This window comes from Augochlora pura, chromosome 7 (assembly GCF_028453695.1).
Source record: "Augochlora pura isolate Apur16 chromosome 7, APUR_v2.2.1, whole genome shotgun sequence".
Taxonomy (NCBI): Eukaryota; Metazoa; Arthropoda; class Insecta; order Hymenoptera; family Halictidae; genus Augochlora; species Augochlora pura.
In genome coordinates this window covers 31,187,869-31,210,027 of record NC_135778.1, presented here as the reverse complement: position 1 = coordinate 31,210,027, position 22,159 = coordinate 31,187,869, and the positions used below count along the sequence as shown (strand labels likewise).

At 37.2% G+C, this 22,159-nt stretch overlaps 1 protein-coding gene across 1 annotated transcript in view; it reads right to left on the bottom strand.

Annotated features, from left to right (window-relative positions):
* The window catches only part of LOC144472023 (metabotropic glycine receptor), a 278,340-nt gene that overhangs the window by 18,718 nt on the left and 237,463 nt on the right, over positions 1–22,159 (bottom strand). The window contains exons 9-11 of the mRNA XM_078184653.1: positions 6,686–6,824; positions 3,077–3,182; positions 306–467 (exon numbers count right to left, since the gene is read on the bottom strand). Coding sequence (XP_078040779.1) covers positions 306–467; positions 3,077–3,182; positions 6,686–6,824 — 407 coding nt within the window. The remainder of the gene's footprint in view (positions 1–305; positions 468–3,076; positions 3,183–6,685; positions 6,825–22,159) is intronic.

Below are 22,159 nucleotides of genomic sequence, written 5' to 3'. Positions count from 1 at the left end.
TATTTGCTTAAATAATTTAATGCTAAATTTCGTTAGCATTTCTTAGTATTACTAACGATAATGAAAAATATAAGTTTATGATAAAGAAAAGTTAGATGATCTTGACGTAACCTTTCAAATGTCCACGCATTACTAATAGCACCGTTTCAATCCCCACTAAAAATACCAAAAGATGCCTGTCACTTTATTTTCTTCCTCGCGTGTCTACGAGATGTTTTGCAATGAAATTATGGAACACCGTCTATAACAGTTTGAAACTGTCCCATTTCGGACTATTATTGATCTTTGATTTCGAGTGCACTCACCGTGGCTCCGTCGCTTTCGTCGGTGAAGTTTCCCTGCTGAAGGGAGATCGAGTTCGTCTGGTTGCTGGTGCCCGGTGGCCGGGTGCTCTTCCCCAGAAATTTACCGGTCGCCCCCGAGTGTTTTGCGTCCTCCTTGCCCCCGCTGCGGAACACCACGTAGGCCTATATTAAACAGGCAAACTTTTCAATTTATGCGACACGCTCTATCAGGCGACGCGAAAATGCCGTAGTTCTGGCATTTTTATCGTCTGGATTCTATTGCGGGTGTGGGCGTTTGAGTGGTACGGGGGTGGAGTCGAAACGGAATGAGAGACGCATGCGAGTGATTTTTATCGTTGCGGTTGAAAGAGGCGAGGCTAATCGAGCAATTGTAGTTCACGTTCATCTTACAGTTTATTCTCAGTCTACCCTATTCATAGCACTGTTAATGCATGCATCGTATTTAATGATCTTTTATTTTTGGATCGGTGGAATCGCGTTGGAACATTTCTTTTCCTTTGACTCTATGATGCTTCATCTAATGTAATTAATGTTGTTCGTTTGAAATGTGGCAATGGCGACGGTATCGAAAATACAAAGAAACGAATGTCATTCCTTACTAACCGAATATAATATATTTTTTTGTCATTCCTAATATAACCTGATGACATCTTTCTAATTATTTTTTGGAAATATGTTTGTTAAGTTAAGCTTCATTTTTTGGTCAATATACGACTTATTGTATTAATAAATTCGGCTTATTATAATAAATGTTGACCGTTCGAAAAATGGCAATGTCAGTAACGGCATTAAAAATATAAACAAACGAACACTATAACCTTACTTTTAAGTGATAACAATATGGAATTAATCTTTATTTTAAAACCTTCTTGTCAAATTAAATTGGCCTTGTTTTTTGTCATAATTTACGATGTTTGGCTTATTGTTATAAAGTTTATCCATTTGTAAAATTGCGCTATTAAAAATTATAAAAAAAGTAAGTATCGCCGTCTTTCGTTGTATTAGCAAGAATATAAAATTATGTTTTACTTGAATCATTAAATTGATTCTATTTTTTCTTCTTGCAATTTACGAAGTATAGCTTGTTATAGCAAATTCTGTTCATTGATAAATTCGTATAAATCTAGACAGGATACGAATTACAAAATAGGAAGCGTCATCTACAAGTTTCACTCATTATTTCCAAATGAAAATAAAATTCAGTTATTTTAAATAAATTATTTAAAAATAAATTTATTTGAACTTGTTAAATTATGATAGACAAAGTCTAGTCTACAATTACAAATTTTTGACCAATCAAGAAGACTATTGTAACAATGACAATATAAAAAATTACTTTGCTTGAGAATTACAATAAAATTAATTATATCACAATTTACAAAATACTCATCAAATAGAATTGACTTTTTTATCGTGATCAATTGGGTAGTGTAGCCTTTGTAGATTGGCCAAGCCTAAGAACAATGTTACTGTTGACAAATTTAGAAGTAAAACTAAAGAGAGGGAGCAGCTGCAACGGTTCTTCTATTTTGGGTGGCAATAAAATTCAATAAACGTTCGAACGAGGATTCTGCAGCAGCCTGTAGACCCGAGCTATATCATCGAGGTCTCCCAGTCGGTATTTCTGCCTGGATCGTCGCTGCCCGCTACTTCCGGATGAAATATGTAGTTTAAAGAGCCCGGTTTTTCGCGCGGCCCGCCGACCGAAATATATTATATCGCGCAACACACGCAACTAGTTTACAACTTCCACGGCCCGTGGCCGGTGTTTCCCCAAAGATCAATACGTGCCTCCAGGAAATAAATAAATAAATCCCACCGGACCTCCAGAAAATAAATAAATAAATCCAACGCGGACGAGGACACTGTCCGCAGAACTTTCACGCGGAAGTCACTATTTTCCGCGGCATTTTTCAAACAAATACGCTGCAGTCTCGGCAGAATTGAGATAAAGCGACGGAACATTTTTTTTCTGCTGAACCAGAAACCTCGCGAAATAAAAGAATAGCAGAAGAAATAACAGATTACTTTTTACTTTAAGAAACTATTTATTAGAAGCTGACTTTTATGATACAATTTTCAATTGGTTAAAGAATTTAATTGCTTTCGAAAAATCAATCAGCAATCGCGAATTCTTCTGTCTGAATTAATTAACAACAACGTAATATGTATTTGCGTTTCGTATTTTTATTTTAAATAGTAAATGATAATTGTTAGTTTAAGGAGAAAATACACCGAGATAGTTTCCAGAATGGTTAATCTTAATTAGTATTTTAGTACATTATAATATTATATAATGTAATATTTTATAATATAGTATATATTATAATTATATAGCATTCACTATATATTTTATAATATTATACATAATTACACAATATATTATGATAAAGTATAAGCTGTTATATAATATATTATAGAATTATATATAATGAATATAATGAAAGATTGTTTCTTTATTTCTGCTGCTTATTTATATACCATTATCGTATAATTATATAATATATTATACAATGTTCTACATAATTATACAATATATTATGATATAGTATTGTATAATGTATGTATATATTACGTAATTGTATTATAATATTACGATAAAAGATCGTTTATTTATTTCTGTCGTTTATTTGTAATACATCGTTCAGTGATTTCTCTTTATTCATCGTTCCACCTCGACTCCGTCGACGGTTCTATAACTTTGTGCCGTAAACATTCGAGTGGCGCGTATCACGTGAAATAGAAGCATTGGAGATCGATGTCAGTCTTACCTTGCTGCCGAATATGAGGCACAGTAGCAGCGTGACGGTAAGCTGGGTGTGACAGAAAAATATCACGTACAATAAATCCGGATTGGCCGGCGATTGCAAGAACAACCTGCAACGAGAAAGATTGCACCCGGTCAGACTTTCGTTTTTCGTTCTCCGGGGACTCGGAGACCGGAAAGCCGGTCGACAACGTTCAACCATCCCCAAAGTAGCCATTTCCACCCCTAGAGAAGTTGTTATCGCTCGTTGACAGAGAAACGAATCAACTTTATGCGAATATTTCACCTTGCGACTCGAAAGTCTCACGAGAAATTTTCCATGAATTTTTCAACGCTCTGGGAAACGTTCCGCGGTGTTTTGTAGTTGTTGAATGCGTTTCAGAGTATTCATACGCGTGTAGATTAATTTTCTGGTATAGTTTTTAAATGTATGTTGTTCAAAGCCACAATACGCGTTGAAATTGTTTCGACGTATGTATCGTAATGGAAACATGTTTGATTTAATAAATTGATGTTAATTAATAATCGGACAGTTCGCTGGAGGTTTTCTATATTGTTGGTGGTCAATGGTTCGGGAGGTACATTTTTCTTCTGGAACGTGTCGTCGAGGGGGTCGTAATAATGGAGATATCGAATGATTTAGGCGAACGCGTTGCCCAATATATTCGTGCCGGTCGCGCCGTAAACCGAGCCGCCCACTACGGCACGAATCTTTTAACCGTAGTACGCCGAGCGACTTGCAGCGGTTGCCGCGGAAGTTCCAGCCGCCACGAGAGTTTCCGAGGAGACCCGAAGTTCTACTCGGAGCTTTTTCTTTCGCAAGAGGTTCTGCATTTGAGGCCAACTTGCCTTCTCAGCTTTCAACCCTGGTTTACTCGTTGTTCGCCAACAGTCTCTCAACTTCCACGGATAATTATGCGCATGATTAGGTCTACCGTCTACGTCGGTTTTTCCGTAATCTCATTCTTGGACCGACGAAGTTATAGAACTTTCGATCTCTATAGATCTGGTGACTTATGGCCAGAGAAATTATAGGAAAGAATCGGAAAGTAACAATACGATACCTCGAATTAGGATGTCTGACGATGACTGTGAATGTTTATGCATGTTTGACAGAGTTCGCATACGTGTAAATAATTCTTCTGCAATGTCTTTCACTCTTAACATTATTATTTTTATTTTATATTATCTAATTTTGTTGTCATCACTATTTATTTTAATATACAGGGTTTGAATCCATGGGCTTTAAGATGTTTCACTGTTGTTGAGTTTGTGTATATGTGAACACGACTGTATACATTCGAGTCATTTTTCTGCAATAATTTCTATACTATATTATATTACATTTATTTTATATTGTCTAATTTTATATTTATTATAGTCCGATTGTTTAAACATAATTTCCGTATGTTTAAACGCGATTGTATAATATATATTCAAGCAATTTTCCTGCAACGATATAATATATTATTTGATATTATTATTTATATTATTACATTATTTTACATACATTTATTTTAAAATATCCTATTTTACATGCACTATAATTTTACTGTGGTCGCATGAGATTGAATATGTCCGTACGCGTTTGAATAAATTTCGATTAATGTTCTGCACACTTCGCAACATTTCAAATGATTATGCATACCTAATTGATTCGTTGAAGTATGATTGTATCTGTAAACGTTTGAGCCGGGTCTATTTTGGCACACGTCCATTTCAAGCTGTGTCTATGCTGACTCATGCGCTCATCAGTTCCCCATTACAAATGATTCCCTGTTATGACGTTTCTCCATTAAAAATGAGAAATTGATTTGAGATTTTTCAATGGCCTCTGCATGATTTGTCGCGGACACGGCGAGACCGCATGATCGACAGGGACAAAGGTAGTCAACAATCTAGCACGGCCTGTTTCTCTCGGCGTATGTCGATACCGACGCGACCGACGCATCCGCGGAACGTGTAACGTTGGCTGGAAGCTACGAATCGTTAATTTTAATAATGTATCCCGCTGATACTCGGCCACATTCCCCGCGAACTGGAGCAGAACACCGGAAGCTATTATGTCTCCGCACAAGTGCACATATTCCTGAATAAATGACGTCACAGGCGGCCACCGCTTGTCACCTCAAACTGCTGTTCGAAATTACATTCGGATCCGCCGAAATGATCTTCGCCGTGGTAGAGGCTGCTTGTGCGGCTACCAACAATTAAAATTGTACGACTCGAGAATTCGATTCGATCGAATCGAGTGTTACCGATGGTCCTTGAAACTCTGGCTAGTTTCCTCTCTCCTCGAGAAATATTAGAAAACGTTGAAATTCGACATTAAATCGCAGTAAAATAGGAATATTCATGTTATAGTAATTTTTCAAAAGTTGGGTAATTTAGTATCTCGGTTTTAGTCGACTGAGTGATACTTCGACTATGATTTAATATTAGTTACACTTATTTAGGACATATTCGCACTGGACAGTGCATCGGAAAATGAAAAAAGATATTTCTCAAAATTGAAATAATTTTTCTGATCCGATAAAAGCATAATGATTACTTAGATTGAAGTATAAAGTTTATGACGGCATGATAAAAGCTGATCTACGAGTTTTGGATAACATTTTATTGCTGTTTTTGTGAAGAATTCGTTAGTGTTCGTATTCCCGAGAGCTGACAAGTAGAATAGGTAATCGTCTAATCAGACTAGTGGCAATTGTCAGTCTGTGATGGGCAAAAATGGACAATGTTTTATTTATAAGACGGACAGTTTGTATTATATGCAACTAAAAAGTAGTATTAAGCAGTGTAACGTCAGGTAAGTAGTGTTATATACACAATGTTCGTAAATTATATTATCTAAACAATATTCATAAACTGTATTATATATACACTATTTACAAATTGTATTATATATACAATATTTGTAAACTGTGTTATATATACAATATTTACAAGCTGTGCTATAAATAAAATAGAAGTTGTATTAACCAATGTGGGCCTAAACATATTAGACATCCTATTAGATGACAAAAAGTAGTATTAAGCAGTATACGGATATTTAGTTAGACAATAAAAACTAATATTAACAAGTATTTGGTCAGACTTTGTTGTATAAGTATATATGTAATTATAATATAATAATATGATAAAATAGTTTTGGCCAGTCTGTGGTAGGGTAAATGGTATTATGAGAATGGCGATACAGCAGACATGTAGTCAGACCATAAAAAGATACTACGGGCCAAGAAACGACAATACGAGCGATACGAGTCAGTCTTCAGCCGGGCAAGTGGTGTAAGGCAGACTGCACTCGGACAAGCAATATAGCCGCGCCTGCAGCAGCCGAAAGTCGTGGAATTTAAAGTTTCATTTGGGAGGAGCTCGGTACGTCAATGCCTGCAATTTCATGCGGACGCTTTGAAATTCCGTAGCACATCTCCTACTTTCCGCGGCCGCCGCTCTTATTACCGGCACGAGAAAGAATTGCAGAATCGTGTATCGCAGCCGTTTCAAAGTGCGAACTGAATATTCCGTGACTTTTTCCCTTGCGAAAGTGGCTGCGCGAGCGACGCCGCGGCACTGATACGCGCGAAACGTTGTAATCAGCTGGCTAACTCACATCGAGACGTTGAGGAAGACTGAGAGTAGAAATTCGTTGTAGATCGCCATCGAGATGAACCGGCTCTCGTTGAACTCTGACGGTGTTTTACGCACCACGATGCACAGCCTGATGCCCCAAATTAGGAACATCACCTCCACTGAAACAGAACACGATTCATTACGAGACAGTAATCGCGAAATTATTCTGCGTTGGTGAGAAAGAAATTGTGCAACGATTTAATACGATTTTCTGCGGCGACCATTAGTTGTTAAAAATAATATATAGTAATCAGGAATTTCATTATTAGTCATAGGAACTATATTTTAATCTGAATTACTATTATCTGTAACTTAAACAGAATTAATTTCACATGATACTTAGAAACGACGAGACATAGATTTAATTGAAGTTGATGCTATTGCAGATTAACAATTATTTACAATTACTTTTCTAATAAGAATATTATGTAGATAAATCATTCAATTTGAAGGATTTACATTTAATTATTAATTTAACTATTAACTTTATAAGAAGGTATTTAATCCTAGTCTTCTTTATAAATTTCATTGAAATGTAAATATTCATTCATTAAAGAATCATGCAATTCTGTGGAACAATGCGATACTGTTACCGGAATATTTAAAAAGTATTGCAATACCGCCGCAACTTCTCTCGAACATTTTCATTTCATTGAGGAAGCTCGTAAAGCAGTTATTAAAGTTGTCATGAACATGGAAGAACGAGCAATTTCAGCTCGAACGAACTGGTTTACAAAACTTGTATTTAGACCGTACCGTCGCAATGCTTGAAAGACCATGTACTTCGAAGATAATGTTCTTAAAACATCGTATTAATCTTTAACAGAAAGATAAACTCCCAAGGTATTGTTCCAGGAGAATTACAACTCGAAAATACTGTTTCAGTTTATACAAAGAACGAAAAGCTCTGAGAAACTGACCTACAACAATTTCTATTTCGAAAATGTTATCGCAACTTTAGAATGCACGAAAACATTCAAGAGACTGTTCCAAGAAAATTGCATTTAGAAATTACTATCCTAACATTTGAACGAACAAAAAGTTTCAAGATATTGTTCTATCGTGTATGAAACTCGCAGTTTTTAATAGAGAGAAGAGAACAAACCAAATAAACTGAATATAAAAATTACATTTAAGAAATAGTGTTTTAATAGTATTCTATTCTCGTAAAAACTAGGAAGGTGCAAAAATTGCCAGTACAGAAACCGGCGAAGTAGACAAACATTTATAAATATTAACACGTTCTTGCAACAAATGAAACGTTATCTAGCGGGCAAGAAAATATCTTGATACTAATTAGCAACGAATATTAAACGGCCGATCTCGATTCCCTCGCGTTCCCGGGAATCCTCCATTTAATTAAAAAGAGCTGCGTAAACAAGTGGCCGCCGAAAAATTCATTAAAATTAATAAGAAAGAGGTGACTGCATTTAAAAATTACTGGCTGGAGCCTCGCGCGGCCGTAACATCAAAGAGAGTCTGGAATTGGTCGACGGAATAAAAGTCAGCGGTGGTTTTCGCTCGGCCGCTGCGAGAGTGCGTCGCGAGAACGAATTACGTTTAACGGTCGCATAAATAATTTCCTTCCCCGTAGCGGCTAGGTGCGGGGGCTGTTACCGTGCCAGAAACACGTCGCGCTACTTCGCAGGCGAGCCTGTGTTTCCTCATCAAGAAAGCCCTCGTGGTAAAACGGGGAAAAAACTCGACGAAGGAGAACAGCTTTCCCGGCTCGCGGTAACGCGGGCAAACATCGGCGCCATTCCCGGCGCTGTCGTTAACGACAGTCGTCGAACATATGCGCTAAAGCGAGGTTCATGCCGGCCAGGCTGGCCCCGTAGCTTACAGATTCGCTTGTCGCCGGAACACGCTCCCACGAGGAAAAAATCCTCGTAAAGCTGTCCGGGACTCGATCGAGCGATAGCGTCTGCCGAGGGGCAGCCGGAAAAAATTCTGTTACGTGCTGGGACTGCTTTATCCGCCATTGTTCCACTTTATTCGCTGGCTGGGAAGGGGCGGTTTGTTGCGAGAATTGAAATGGGGCACTGATTGAGAAGAGAGATTCTCATTGGTTTCGATGTAGTATTGATTCTACTGTGTTCGGTAACAGTTGTTTTTCTTAAGTAAGAATTTCAACCAATTTTGAGGCGTGGAAAAACAGTACGAGTCATGGGAAATCTATTTGAATTATAAGAAAATGGACCACGGTTCATGGAAAATATTTCCGAGTTATGGAAAAGCGTTATCAATTGTAAGAAATCAAATTGAGTCAACGGAAAGTGAATTACGGTTCGAAGAGAGCAATATACGCTTGTGGAAAATCATGAGTCATAGAAAATAAATTTGGATCATGGGAGAATGGACCAAGGTTCTCGAAAAATGTATTGAGTCATTGAAAAGAAGCACAGATAGTAGGAAATCAATTTGAGTCATTGAAAAGTGAACTGCAGTTCAAAGAAAATAATATTTATTTGCGGAACAACAGCATGAGTTATGACAAATCGACTTGAGTCGCAGGAAAATTGATCACAGTTCATGGAAAATAATACCGAGTTGTGGAAAAGCACTATAAATCGTAAATAATGAAATAGATTCATCCAAAAATGAGGCATCAGTCGTGTAAAATTTGATTTATAAACAAAAACATATCCCGTCATGGAACATTATAGAAAAAATTTTCAAATACGGAAAAGAAACATGAATTACAGGTAATTAATTTGAGTCATAGGAAAATTCCCTACGAATCATGGAAAATCAACACGAATCATAGGAAATAAACTCTATAAGACGTATCAAAATTCATGGAAGATCACACAGTTATATAAAATGTCGGCATAAATCCCGAAAAATCGTGGTAAACAACAGAAAAGCACCGTAATTTAATGAAAATTATTAGAGCTTCTAAAAAACAACATTTTAATAAAATCATTGTAGGAACGTTGAATTGTAATACGTTTAAAATAAAGTAAAAATGTTTATCGTATCAGTTATGGCGCGTGTCATTTAATTCTCGAATATCTCGACGGTATAATGGAAGAATTAATTATTTGATTGGCGAAGTGATGGCACCGTTTGTACAGGGCGACACGTAGTACCGAAATTTACATATTATGCCCGCGCAAATACTATGGGCATCTACATGATCAGACAAGCAGTTTGATGGACGACTTCTATAGACGTTCACAACCGTTGCAGAAATTACATCGTTCTACACGCGACTGCGACGAGATTGATCGCGAATTTTCCAGCGAAATTACAGGAACGTGACCCTTAATCACTCGTGATCATCGACGTAACGTTCATGAAATTTCCGCAAAGACTGTGATTGATTCGCGACACACCGATGAATTTTAACGTCGATGGATCGCGACCGAATCGTTTCGAATTCTTCGACCTAAAGTGAGATAGAGGAAGACAGGGAGAGAGAGAGAGAGAGAGAGAGAGAGAGGGGGAGAGAGAGAAAGAGAGAGGGGGAGAGAGATTTGACCTTTCATCTAGGCAGAGAGGTGTAAATTAATTGAATCAAACAGGAGAATGATAAATTGTGCTGAAATGTATATGGAATTTCTACATCGAAGATGATTTTTTCGATAGTTTTCAAAAAGTTTTAGCGATTTTTTTATGTTCACGCTCGACTATATCCGGCGAACACAATTCTTGAATCTGTCATACCACATCCGGTTCATTTCAGAGCCAGAACTCCGAGGTTTGCCTTGATTATTTGATACTGTTAGAAATAACTATAAATCGCTTTCATAAAGGTCGATAAACCGATTTTAGCAATACTGCATGACATCGAGCGTCCTAACACAAACAAACCTGAGTGTATACCCTTGTGCACGTATAATCAGACCGCGCTGAACAGAGCCTTACAAAATCGTACGAAAACTCCTATGTAATACATTGACCTGATAACACAGTTATTAAAATCAATTTAAGAGTCCTTCATTAAAATACCCTGCACCATAGTTTAACAGGTACGTCTGCCGTTTTGTTCATCGAAAAATAATAGTAATAATAATACTAGCAATAATAATAAAAGCATTAGTAATATTAATAATAATAGTAATAATAATGATGATAGAACAACAAAATATTAAAAATGTTTATATCTATGACATCGTGGGTCAATTCTGACCGAATCATGGGATTTCGCCGGTACTACGAGGATTAATCGACACCGTTTGTTCAGTTTCATGCAAAAAATTCGCGCGTCAAGTTCGACGTGTGCGACGGGGCATTATCGCGAGGCGAAATCCAATGATTGTCCTTGCTGAAATCTGTTCGCTTCCGACGAATATTTCCACGCGAACGCCTCGCAACGCTCAAACAATATTCCTTATTGACCGTTTGTCCGTCCGGGAGGAATTCCGAATGAGCAACCCCACGATAATCCAGGAAAACAGTGAACGCGACTTTGATTTTCCAGCGACTTTCACGGAGTTTTCAGGTGTCCGTTCGTTTTGAAAGCGATATTCCGAAAATCGTCGACTCATTTCCATATCGTACTGATAAATTTATACACTCTATCAAATTCATTGCTGAATAATTTGTCAAAATATGCATTTGTTACTAGTTTAACTTTTTCAGCAGTTTTTTTTTAAATGCACATCTATATTCACTGAGTTTATATTAATATTTAATACTAGTTTTTTGTTCTTCATTGTCAAGATGGATTTATCCCCGTTTATATAAATATATAAATAAATGTAGAAATATATAAATTAAGGAATGGATGGATGGATGGATGGATGATTGAGTGAATTGATAAGTAAGTAAATAAATAAATAACTATATAATCTGCGTTTTTTCCTAGATTGTGATGATTTAAAACAGTTTGTCTTAGATATCCACATTGAAATTAACACGTTGAGCGCCACGCTGGTTTTTAAGGGGGTCCCCCACAGGCCACGCGCACCGCGTCGAAGCGCTGGTACTGTAGGGCCAATGTTTCTTCTCGCAGTGTCAGCCATCGATGACCGACATGTCCGAAACGGAAAGTCTAGTGTCAGCCATATATGGCTGACGTGGCGCTCAACGTGTTAATACAACATGTTCAGCACTAGAATTTCTATTCTCTCTCATTCGGAAAGGTTTAGTTTTTAAGCGTTCCACAGTGTCTAGCGTTTGTCAGTCCTATCACTATGCTGCGGACCATTATGCATTTATCATAAAAATTAGTAGATGAAATTTGGATCATCAGAAAAATTAAAAGATTTAACATTATTTCTGTATTATTTTCAACTTACTAAAATGATTAAAGAAAGAAAGAAACTATTATTTGCCTCTTGTTTACTGCAGTTAATAAAGACAATTTTTATTTTGTATAAAGCTGAGAGTTAACGACCGTAGAATCCGCGAGCTAGTTCGAATTTTAAAACGACCTCCGAAATCATAACAACTAATCGGTACTCCCGGACTCTTTTGCGTGCGTTGACCCTATATGATGAATGCGAGAGGGCGTGTGCGAGAACCGCGATATTTAAATAAAGTTTTTCACAACTGAATTACAATTTTTCTTAATATATATTTTTTCCGTATAGTTATTTATAGTATTAATTACATATATTCTTTCTTTAGTGTATTGTACATACACACTTTCACTTTAATCGTTTACTTTAATAATTATTAAATCAATTGAGTAAAGCACGAAGTATTCGCGAAAGCCACTATAGTGGCTTGTCGTGTCTAAGAGGTTAAGTTGCATCTTATACAAGTTGCAACATAGAAAATACATATCGTTAACACGTCATAATATCGTGTAAAATAGAGGTATGAAACGACATTGATTGTAAATTAATAATAATTTCAAAAATTTCAAACTTTTTAAAATATAATGTTGAATAACGGAAGTATAGAATTGGTAATAAAGATTTTTAAAAAATTCATTTTTATAACATTTAAAGTTAACTTTATAAGTCGTCCGAATACTTATGTGACGTGAAATTCGATGCTTCTTTTATATTTATTCAATTATGTATATTACTCTACTTCAGAATGGAAAGGGAGGAATATTTTAAGAGGAATGGATGGAGCCAAGAAGGTGTAAATCGGTTGAGGGATAGTGGAGAAGATGTGGGTTCAAGGTTGAGGAATAGAGACGTAGAGGTGCAGCAGCAGAAGCAATTCCGCAAAGTGGCACAGTCGAAATTTAACCCGCGGTACCAAAAAATAAAAATCTGGGTTCTTCCAGAGTACCTGAGCAGGGAAGGTAAAGGAGGATGCCAGAAATTAGTAGCGAGAGCAAGATGTGGAAATATGGAAAGATGGAACAGATATTGGGAGAAAGAGGAAGAAAGAAACTGTGACCTGTGTGGGGAGATGTTTGGGACACTGGAGCATCTCGTAAGAGATTGCAGGAAAACGGAAAGAGGAGTGACGATCGAGGAGGTAGTAAGCGGTAGAAAGAACGAGAAGGTGGAAGAATGGCTGGGCAAGGTAGATAAAAAGAGAAAAGAAAGAGCAAAGGAGAAGGCTTTATTAGGATTTTAGAGTAAGAAACAGTTTTTAGGCAGTAGGTAAATGAGATAAGTGTGTGAATGAAAATGTATATAATGAATGAAAGGTTAAGATAGAATTGTAGAGTTAGGTTTGTGTAAACCAAGTCCTATTTCTTGGCCGTGAGGCTGAAAATAAATATATATTATTATTATATTACTCTACTTTACTATACCATAAAGGATGTTTTCCTTTCAATGTACATTTATTTAAATATATATCGTAGAAGTCAAAGTTACGCTAGTATCTGTATATTTTTGGGAGTCACTGTACATTCTCAATTCGATAGAACATGTTAGAATCTAGCGCCTCCACTTTATTTCTCACAAAAAGTTTTATATTAAACGTTTTACAAGCGTTCTAAACGTTTCATAACTGTTTACAGTTTTTCATATTCTAAAAATCGCAAAAGACACCAGAGACAGCATAAACAGCCGTTGCATATACATATAATGTTTAACGAATCACGATCGAACTCAACGCTACGATTGACTATACAACGATGCTTACTTAACCACAAAAGAATGTCTTGGTACGTGCGCTGCGGAATATTGAAATGGGTTATCTCGGTTAATTTTTTTCCCACAACGTACTCGCAATTCCATGAGTAAATAACTCGATTACGATATCGAACGGACCTTCGTGGAAAATGCTATGCCGCCGATAGTCCCCGGCTGTGTTTTCAGAGACGCGGTGATCCGATCGATTCGTAGCTCGAATTAAAATTCCCTCCCGCATGGATTTCAATTTCCATCGAATCGCCAAGGAAAAACTTCGCGCTCCGTCATTCTCTCGCTTCTATGCCGCCCCCGCTCTTGCCCGCGATTTTTAACGCCGAAGCACCTTCTATCGGGGCGATTATCGCGGACCACTCGATTCCAGCGCGGCTTTTCAGCCAGTGAAAACTGGCTATTCGATCCGGGAGTCACCGTGCCCGACCGACGAGCCCTCCACGGGCCTGTAATACTTCGATTTGCATTGCGGAACTCAAATACGGCCGCTCAATCCCGTAGATATGTCCTCTAATAACAGCGAGACGACCCCATGAATAAATCTATTATCCCGCTTCCATGCGGCAGTTCCGTTTCTACTGCCGATTGTCCTTTTCTCCCTTTCTTATTTAGAAAAACATCGTCGCGCAAAGAGTTCGTTCTGTAGGCGACTTGAATCGGATCTGTGAAGGTTTCACTGTGTTTGAGAATATTTGAACGGATTATTTGTGTTTCGATCGGTGAATATTCAGTGTCAATGGAACGCTGTTGTGGATCTTGGCTTGATGTTTGACCATGTTTGAACACGTTTGAGATCTCTGAATAATAGATCTGTTTAAATGTTCGTAAACAGTATGACATTCGATTGCACACGGAATAAATGAGATCAGTTTATACTATACTCCGTTTGAGTATGTTTGGGAGAGCTCGAAATTGTTTTCTGTATTCGATTTATGTGAACTGTGTCTCAATTAATATTTAAGAATGTAGGTGGATGAGAAAAGGACTGTGAACGAGTTTGAATTTATATCTGAGATGTTTGAATGGGTTTCAATCTATATCCGAGAAATTCCTTGCAACATAAAAGATACTTCGCTGAATGATTAAAAATGGTTGCTCTCCAGAAAATACTTTACATATTTATATTTAAATCTTCGTATGTCTGAGCACGTTTGAATGAAATTGAATTTATTTCAAAGAAGCATCTCGCATCAAAAAACAAGACATTGTTGCACCTGTTTGTAAATTGCACTTGATCCGAGGCTTAAAAATGATTTGGCTCTACGAAATATAATTTTACATACCCTCAAGTCTATTTGCATATGTGTTGAGCATCTTTGAATACATTCGAATATACTTCTGATACATACGTGGTATAAAAAAGAATATTATAAAATAGAATGCTACTATTATAGAAGGTAACGACGCTGTAAGTCCCAAAACCAATTTAAAAACATCGCGATACATTTTCACGTGTTTGAGAATGTTTGATATGCTATGGATTTATTTTCGAAGTACACATCGTAACAAAACAAAAGCGTAACATTTTCCTGTGTTGCACCTAATACCTCGCAACAGTACAATACCTCGAGTCCAATATTTCCTATTTTGAGCACGACCTATTAGGTTTGAACGCGTTTGATTGCGCATCAATACTTCAACGGCGCTGACTGCTCAATTTCGCGTGCCTAACCGATCGGGAGATATGATTCCTTGCGGCAGAATATTTGCATTCTCTTGGCAGACATTTCGATGGTTCCCGCAAGTAATGTTCGGTTTAAATAAAATTTTTCGAACGGAGAAGCCAGGGAGAAGGAATTTATCATTATTTCCTATAGGCAAAGTTTCGCGCGGACCGTCCGCGAGGCTTGAATAAATTCAGCCGCGGAGCTCAAACGCCGGGCGTTTGCAAATAAAGGGTGAAATGGGGAGGAAAGCGTAAGAAATGATACCCAATCTTATCGCGAAATGAAAAGTAACGACCCCGGGATACGATCCTCATTCCGCTCCGCCGGCCCCGCGGTTCTCAAACAAATTATCCGGTCGGAAGATGATCCGCGAAACACCGGCCAGCACGTATCCATTCAGCTGAAACTCCTCTGGGAACAGCAGCGTGTACTCGCGGTAACAAACAGAATTTTTCTGGGCAACCGTGCCGCGTTAATCCGCGAAAAATAAACAGATCCTTTGACATAATAATCTGAACGCCGTAGTTCTTCCCCGTGCTTTTCTAAAACTCCAAGGTGGAACTTTTTAGTGTTTCCGTTTGTTACAGCAGGAATTTTCTGGCTGGTCTCGTGCCCAACACTAGTAACCCCCTGCATTTTTTACAAATCTGGTCGACTAGTGCACGATCAAAATATTGCACGACCTGCATTGTTCGAAATACTCGATGTTTTCGCTGACTGCCTTTTTATTTTTCAGCTGGTATTTTTATCCCAAAAAATCTGAAAACGATGTAGCGTACAGGAAAAACTGATGTCTCGATTTTCGGGGATAACTGTGTAGATAGGTATGCATGTAGGTCGTTGTTCCGATCCGATTCTATGTGGTATATTAACAGTCGCGAAGCGTACAGATTTGACCCAAGCTAAATTAACGTACTTCGGACATTGTGGAAAAGAATGGTAAAAGGAAAATAACTTACTCGAGAGTACGTACGAGAATATTCAGTGAACAACAGACGAACATACTTGGAACCGCAGATATAAAATGTCGAAATTCTTCTGCGAATCAGAGAGGACACGTGAAAGCGTATTAAAGGGAATTCTCGTCCCAAAACAGTGCAATAAAAATGGTCTGGTTGGAGGAGTGGGGGGGTCGAATGAAAAGCCCCCGTGGTTGTAACGTAGCCGAGTTTTTCGGTCCCGCGGTACTAAAATTACTGAAAAACGAGGAGGACACGCGTTCTCGCGGTTTACGATGGTGGAACAGCCGGCGTCCTGTAGCCCCGGCAAAATATTGAATTAGTCTGCGTTCTGTTTTTGAGAAAGCCGGCCGCCGGATAAATTGGATTACCATGCCCCCGAGTATTGCGAAACGATAAGTTTATTCGAGCCATCTTCAGTAATAAACTTCGGTCTGCTCCATTAGTCGCCGAATATTCCGACCGAGAGACCGTTCACGTAACCGAACGGTCGGCTAACGAACTTTACGTCCGTAGCTGTAACAGTCTAGTAGTCGCAGATGAAATCCTCCGTGGAAACATTATCCATTTTCGTCGAAGAAACTATAGCAACTTCAGGAATCATGAACATTGGGAAATTATTTGAAAATTTAGAGAAATTGTTGAATAATTGATTTGACTGGTTACAGTGAGAATTGTGAAATTGTTTAAGAATTGTGCAAGTGCGAGAAGTAACATAATTTGGGTGGGAAATATGTACTGGAACTTATAGAAAGTCAGTTTGAGTCAAAGAAATGGGCTACGAGTCATGGTTCGTTATATATGAATCATGGAAAATCATATATGAATATGATTCATATAATCATATATGAATATGATTCATATAATCATATATGAATATGATTCATGTAATCATATACGAATATGATTATGTATTCAGTTATAAGAAAATACATTCAAGTCATGGAAAATCATTTGGAGTTATGGAAAAGTGATATAATTAATATGAATAAATTAATTCCAATCACAGAATAATATCGTAGAGTCCGTAAAAAGTAGAGTTATGGAAATGCAGCTCATCTCATAGAAAATCAATTTGAGTCACATGAAAATACATCGGGAGTTCTGAGTACGGATTTTAGAAACCAGATTTGAGTCATAGAAAGTTGCTGTAGGAGTCATGAAGTTACATTAATTAGTTTAACCCATAGAAAAATATGCTTTATATCATACAACGTCATATTAAGTTATTGGAAAGTAGCTGGAGTTACGGAAAACTATGGCGAGTAATAGAAAAATGTATCTCACGTCAGAGAAACATATTTTTCTAATTTGCAAGTGTATATATGTGCCCATAATTATGAAAGTGGTCTAAGTCATATATTTCTTGTATCGAGATATTTAATGAATCGCATTTGAATAAATTAAAAAATATTTTTACATTATGTGACATTTTAATTTATAATTTTATTAGTCTTGATTAATGGAAATTTATTATAGATATGAAATTTTGTGTGAATTTCATAGGAAAATGTTGTTTTTAAAGCTTGAATTGACTTAGACCATTTTCAAAATTAACTGAATGTTCTATAAATGACGTAAAGCAATAACGAACTATGAGTTTTATTTGAAACAATAACTTTAATGAAATAATTCGTGCACATTTATTAATTATACTAAAAAAGTAATGCATTTTCATCATTTCGAGTTTTTAAGATTTTTAAAATGTTCTTGAAAAACTGAAGGAATGTATGGTAGCAAACACATAATATCTTTATGTTTTTCTCCCGATACTGGTCTAGTGGTGGTGTATAAAGGAAGTAGCTTAATATTTCCGTATATTTTGGGACTTCCTCTTTTAGGTGAAAGATCCAAAACGTGGAATTCAGGAGCATCTAAAGAAGTTTTATAGAACATTTTATATGGTTAATTTTTCACGAATCTCGTCCATTGTATTCGCAGCCAAGAGACAGATTCGCCCGCGGTATTTTTTCCTCTTCTTGTTGTTCACTCCTCTAGTGATTTCGTTGAAATAAAATCCGTCTGCGACATTCGTTTTATCGAAAATGTATTTCTTCTTCTACACTTTTTTATCAGTTCATAATAGTGCTCAGGGTTACATAAATAATTTGCTTTTTTTATTTTCATTTCTATCAACCCAAAATCACGGTCATTCGGTAGAAAGGACCAAGTTATGTTTATATAATTTCCTTAAATTTTTGACATAGACCACTTTCATAATTAACACTGAATGAATTCCATGTACTGTTGAAATTCCAACCACCATCTGACGGTTCATTTTTGACGATGTCGTAAAAATTACATTGAATAAATTTAGTTTAAAATAATGTGGTGTAAAATAACTGATAAACTCATTTTTTTAAAATTTTGACTTAGAACACTTTCATAATTATGGGCACATATTACAGTTGTTCATACTACTTGTATAACCAGACAGATGCTTATACTACTTGTCTGACTAGACAGTTACTTACACTACTTATCTGACCAAACAGTTCCTTATACTACTTGTCTGGTTAGATAGCTTCTTATACTACTTTTCCGATTAGACATTTGCTTATACTACTTATATGGCCAAACCGTTTTTTATACTACTTGTCTGACCAGACAGATACTTACACTTCATGCCTGACAGAACAGTTGCTTATATTACTTATTTGACCTCAGATCGTTACTGTACTTGTTTAACCAAACGTTGTATCTATTACTAGTCCGATCATATATTTGTCTCTACTACTTTCTGGTCTAAATACGCAGCATTCATAAAATATTAGCTTATTATCTCAGCACTTTAATTTAAAATGGGATTAAAGGAAACAAATATAAATGACATTCACATCTCAATATACATTTATGCATTTCTGTTTGAAACTCTCCGAGACCGGGGATGTTCATATTATCATACATCGCTTTGTTAGAACATAAAATATCACGGGTCACATGATCAGAAAGTCTTGAATTCAGTTCCACGGACTATGAGAAATTTCGGAGTTCGACTATTTCGTTGAAGCCGCTCCTCTTCCCGGGGTTTTGCATTGGACGCAATCCAAAGGGGAGCAATAGTTCCCGCCGTGAAAGCTTCTATTTGTTAAAACGCTGGCTTTATTCCCAGATGCAAAGCCACGCGGCGGTCCATCACTTTAACCGGGCTCGGCGTTTTCGCGAAAAAATTTGCATTTCATTGGAGGATAGACGAACGGTTATCGGCCGACAAATAAATTTATCACCTCGCCTGTAACCGTACCGAAGATTCCTACGGTCTAGTCGTGCGGCTCTGAGAGAGCAATCACTTTCCGGATAGGTATCCCAGCCGGAGCCTTCCAAGCAATTAACGTTGCGCTACGAATCAGTAGGAACTGATACTCTAGAACTTTCAGCGAAGAAAGTTACCCGGCTGTGACACACAGCTTGCAACTTAGATTGAGTTCAACGCTTTGAATTATTCGACATGCAAACCTCGAAGAATGATAGTCGAAATATCGTTGCTCGAAAATGAGAAATCTTCCTCGTGTTTCGTCATTGTCGTAGCATTTACTAATTGTATTCTTTTGTAAAGAGATTCGAGATTTTAATCCTTATTTTAGGAGAACTGAACTGCGAATTTTATTCAGTTATGGCAAAATTAGAAATAGTAGACACACAGAGAGGATCTAGAAACGGTAGTATATTACTTTCAAGCTGTTACAGTTATGGAAAGAATAAATAACTTCCTATTTAGTTTATACATCTTACAACTGATGAAAACAATGTTTACGTTGCATTAAAATCCGTAGTTCCCCGATTGCGATATTTATTCAGTTGAATTCGATAATATTTAGCGACTGCAGGACGTTGATTACGATTTCGTGTAATTGTTCACAATGTTGTATTATTTTTATCGGACATGAAGTGATTTTTATGGTCTAGAGTTTCGCGAAGTGTTGTAGGAAAATTTCACGTCCGATAAGTGGTATAGAAATAGATATGTGGTATGAGTAACTTCATAGTCGGACGAGTGACATACCTAAATAGCACGTCAGACAAGCGACACAACTAAATGGCGAGTCAGACGAGCGACATAACTAAACGGCGAGTCAGAAATGTGATATAACTAAATGGCAAGTCAAGTCAGTAGTACGTGACTATATATAGTAAGACGAACAGAATAAGGAATTATGTAGTCAGACTAGTAGTATAATAAAGTTACCAGTCCAGAAACTAGCATAATAAATTACATAGCTAGACACAGTGGAGCAAGTTTCAAAACAGTACAGGACATTGTATAGTAAGCCGCATAGTACAGAATCATTTACCGTATCTCAAGTCCTGCATCAACTATACATTCAGAAACGCAGTAGAATAGCATTTACACCTAAATAGTATAAAGACAGTATAACCATCCGGACAATGTATAAAACCATACAGAACTAGTACAAATAATTCTATACTCGGACAGGTATCACAATCAATCATCGGATTCAACAAGTTGTTAATAAAATCATATGCCCGATCAGTGCAGAGATTGAAAAAAAACGTGGTTACTAGACTCACACGGTATAATGGTTGCCTACATAATCCCACAAGTGGTGCAAACGCTTCTATAGACGAACGAATCGATGTGACCAGGGTTATATCCAGAGCACGCCAGTGATATAACCGAACGTTTGCTCGGAAAAGTAAAATGAGCGGTTATATGGAGCAGTCGAATCGGCGTGTTTGTCGTCAAACAAATGAAACGGGTCGCAACCATGGAATGGCTAATTTCTACGAAACGAGAAGTTACCTAAATATTATTGTGTTTGCCGAAAATGTTTGCACGATAAACAAACGGTAACAATGCCGCGAGAGATACAATTGATAACTTTCGAACACGTCGCAGATGTGAGAATGGCCATGCGAGCGATTAACTGGGTAATTATTAGTTGGATAAATGAAATGAACGGTTGGTGAAAAATTGCCTGGCCAGAAATTACGGGATCAGCCTCGAATAAGAGGTCGTGCAATTAATTTATGAGGCTAATGCGGTCTAATCTAGCGGCAGTGGCAGCGACGCGATTACGTGACCCGCCGTACGTTCGGGGATTCAATGATTAGGAACCGCGTCAAGAGCATCTCTAATATTAAAGCCACCTGGAACGACGTACCTCGCGATGAGCTCTGCAAATATTACTCGACAACATGGAAAAAGGGGAAAAATGATTTGAGACAGCGTAATCGAGATATGGAACGAACTAGCGACAGGTAAAATAATAATAAGTACATACAACATGAATTGCGAACCATGCAGTACTGACAAAAAGAACTACGCATCAAGGGAAGACTCTAAAGAGAGGAATGAAATATAAATAAATAAGAAACAGTACCGTGTAGCAAAGCGAAAGAAACGAAACGGAAAACCAAATCGACAAAACGATGGAATTTTTAATAATTTTCTGACAACGAAGGAATTGATAAAAATATTGCGAATTTAAAAATCATGTACACTAAAGCAATATATATATAATACTACAATGTTAACATTTGTAACAGTGGCCAAGCAAATTCAATGAGCCATTTCAATTTATAAAATTAAAATATCGTACAGATAAAGAAAAAAGGATGGAGCAAAGACATTTAATATAAATAAATATCTGAGCTGTGTGTACCAGGAGGAACGAAGTTTCATGAATCCCTCGAAGAAGGTTTATCAAAAAATTTCGATGAAACTATATTGATTTTGATCATGGCATCGTCACGAGCAACGCGGAGAGAGTTTCGAAGAAACGCGTCCGCGAAGCATTTGTCGTCGGACGCGATCGGAATTCGGACGCGGTGGAATTGCCCCAAGAAAGTGGTCCGAAGA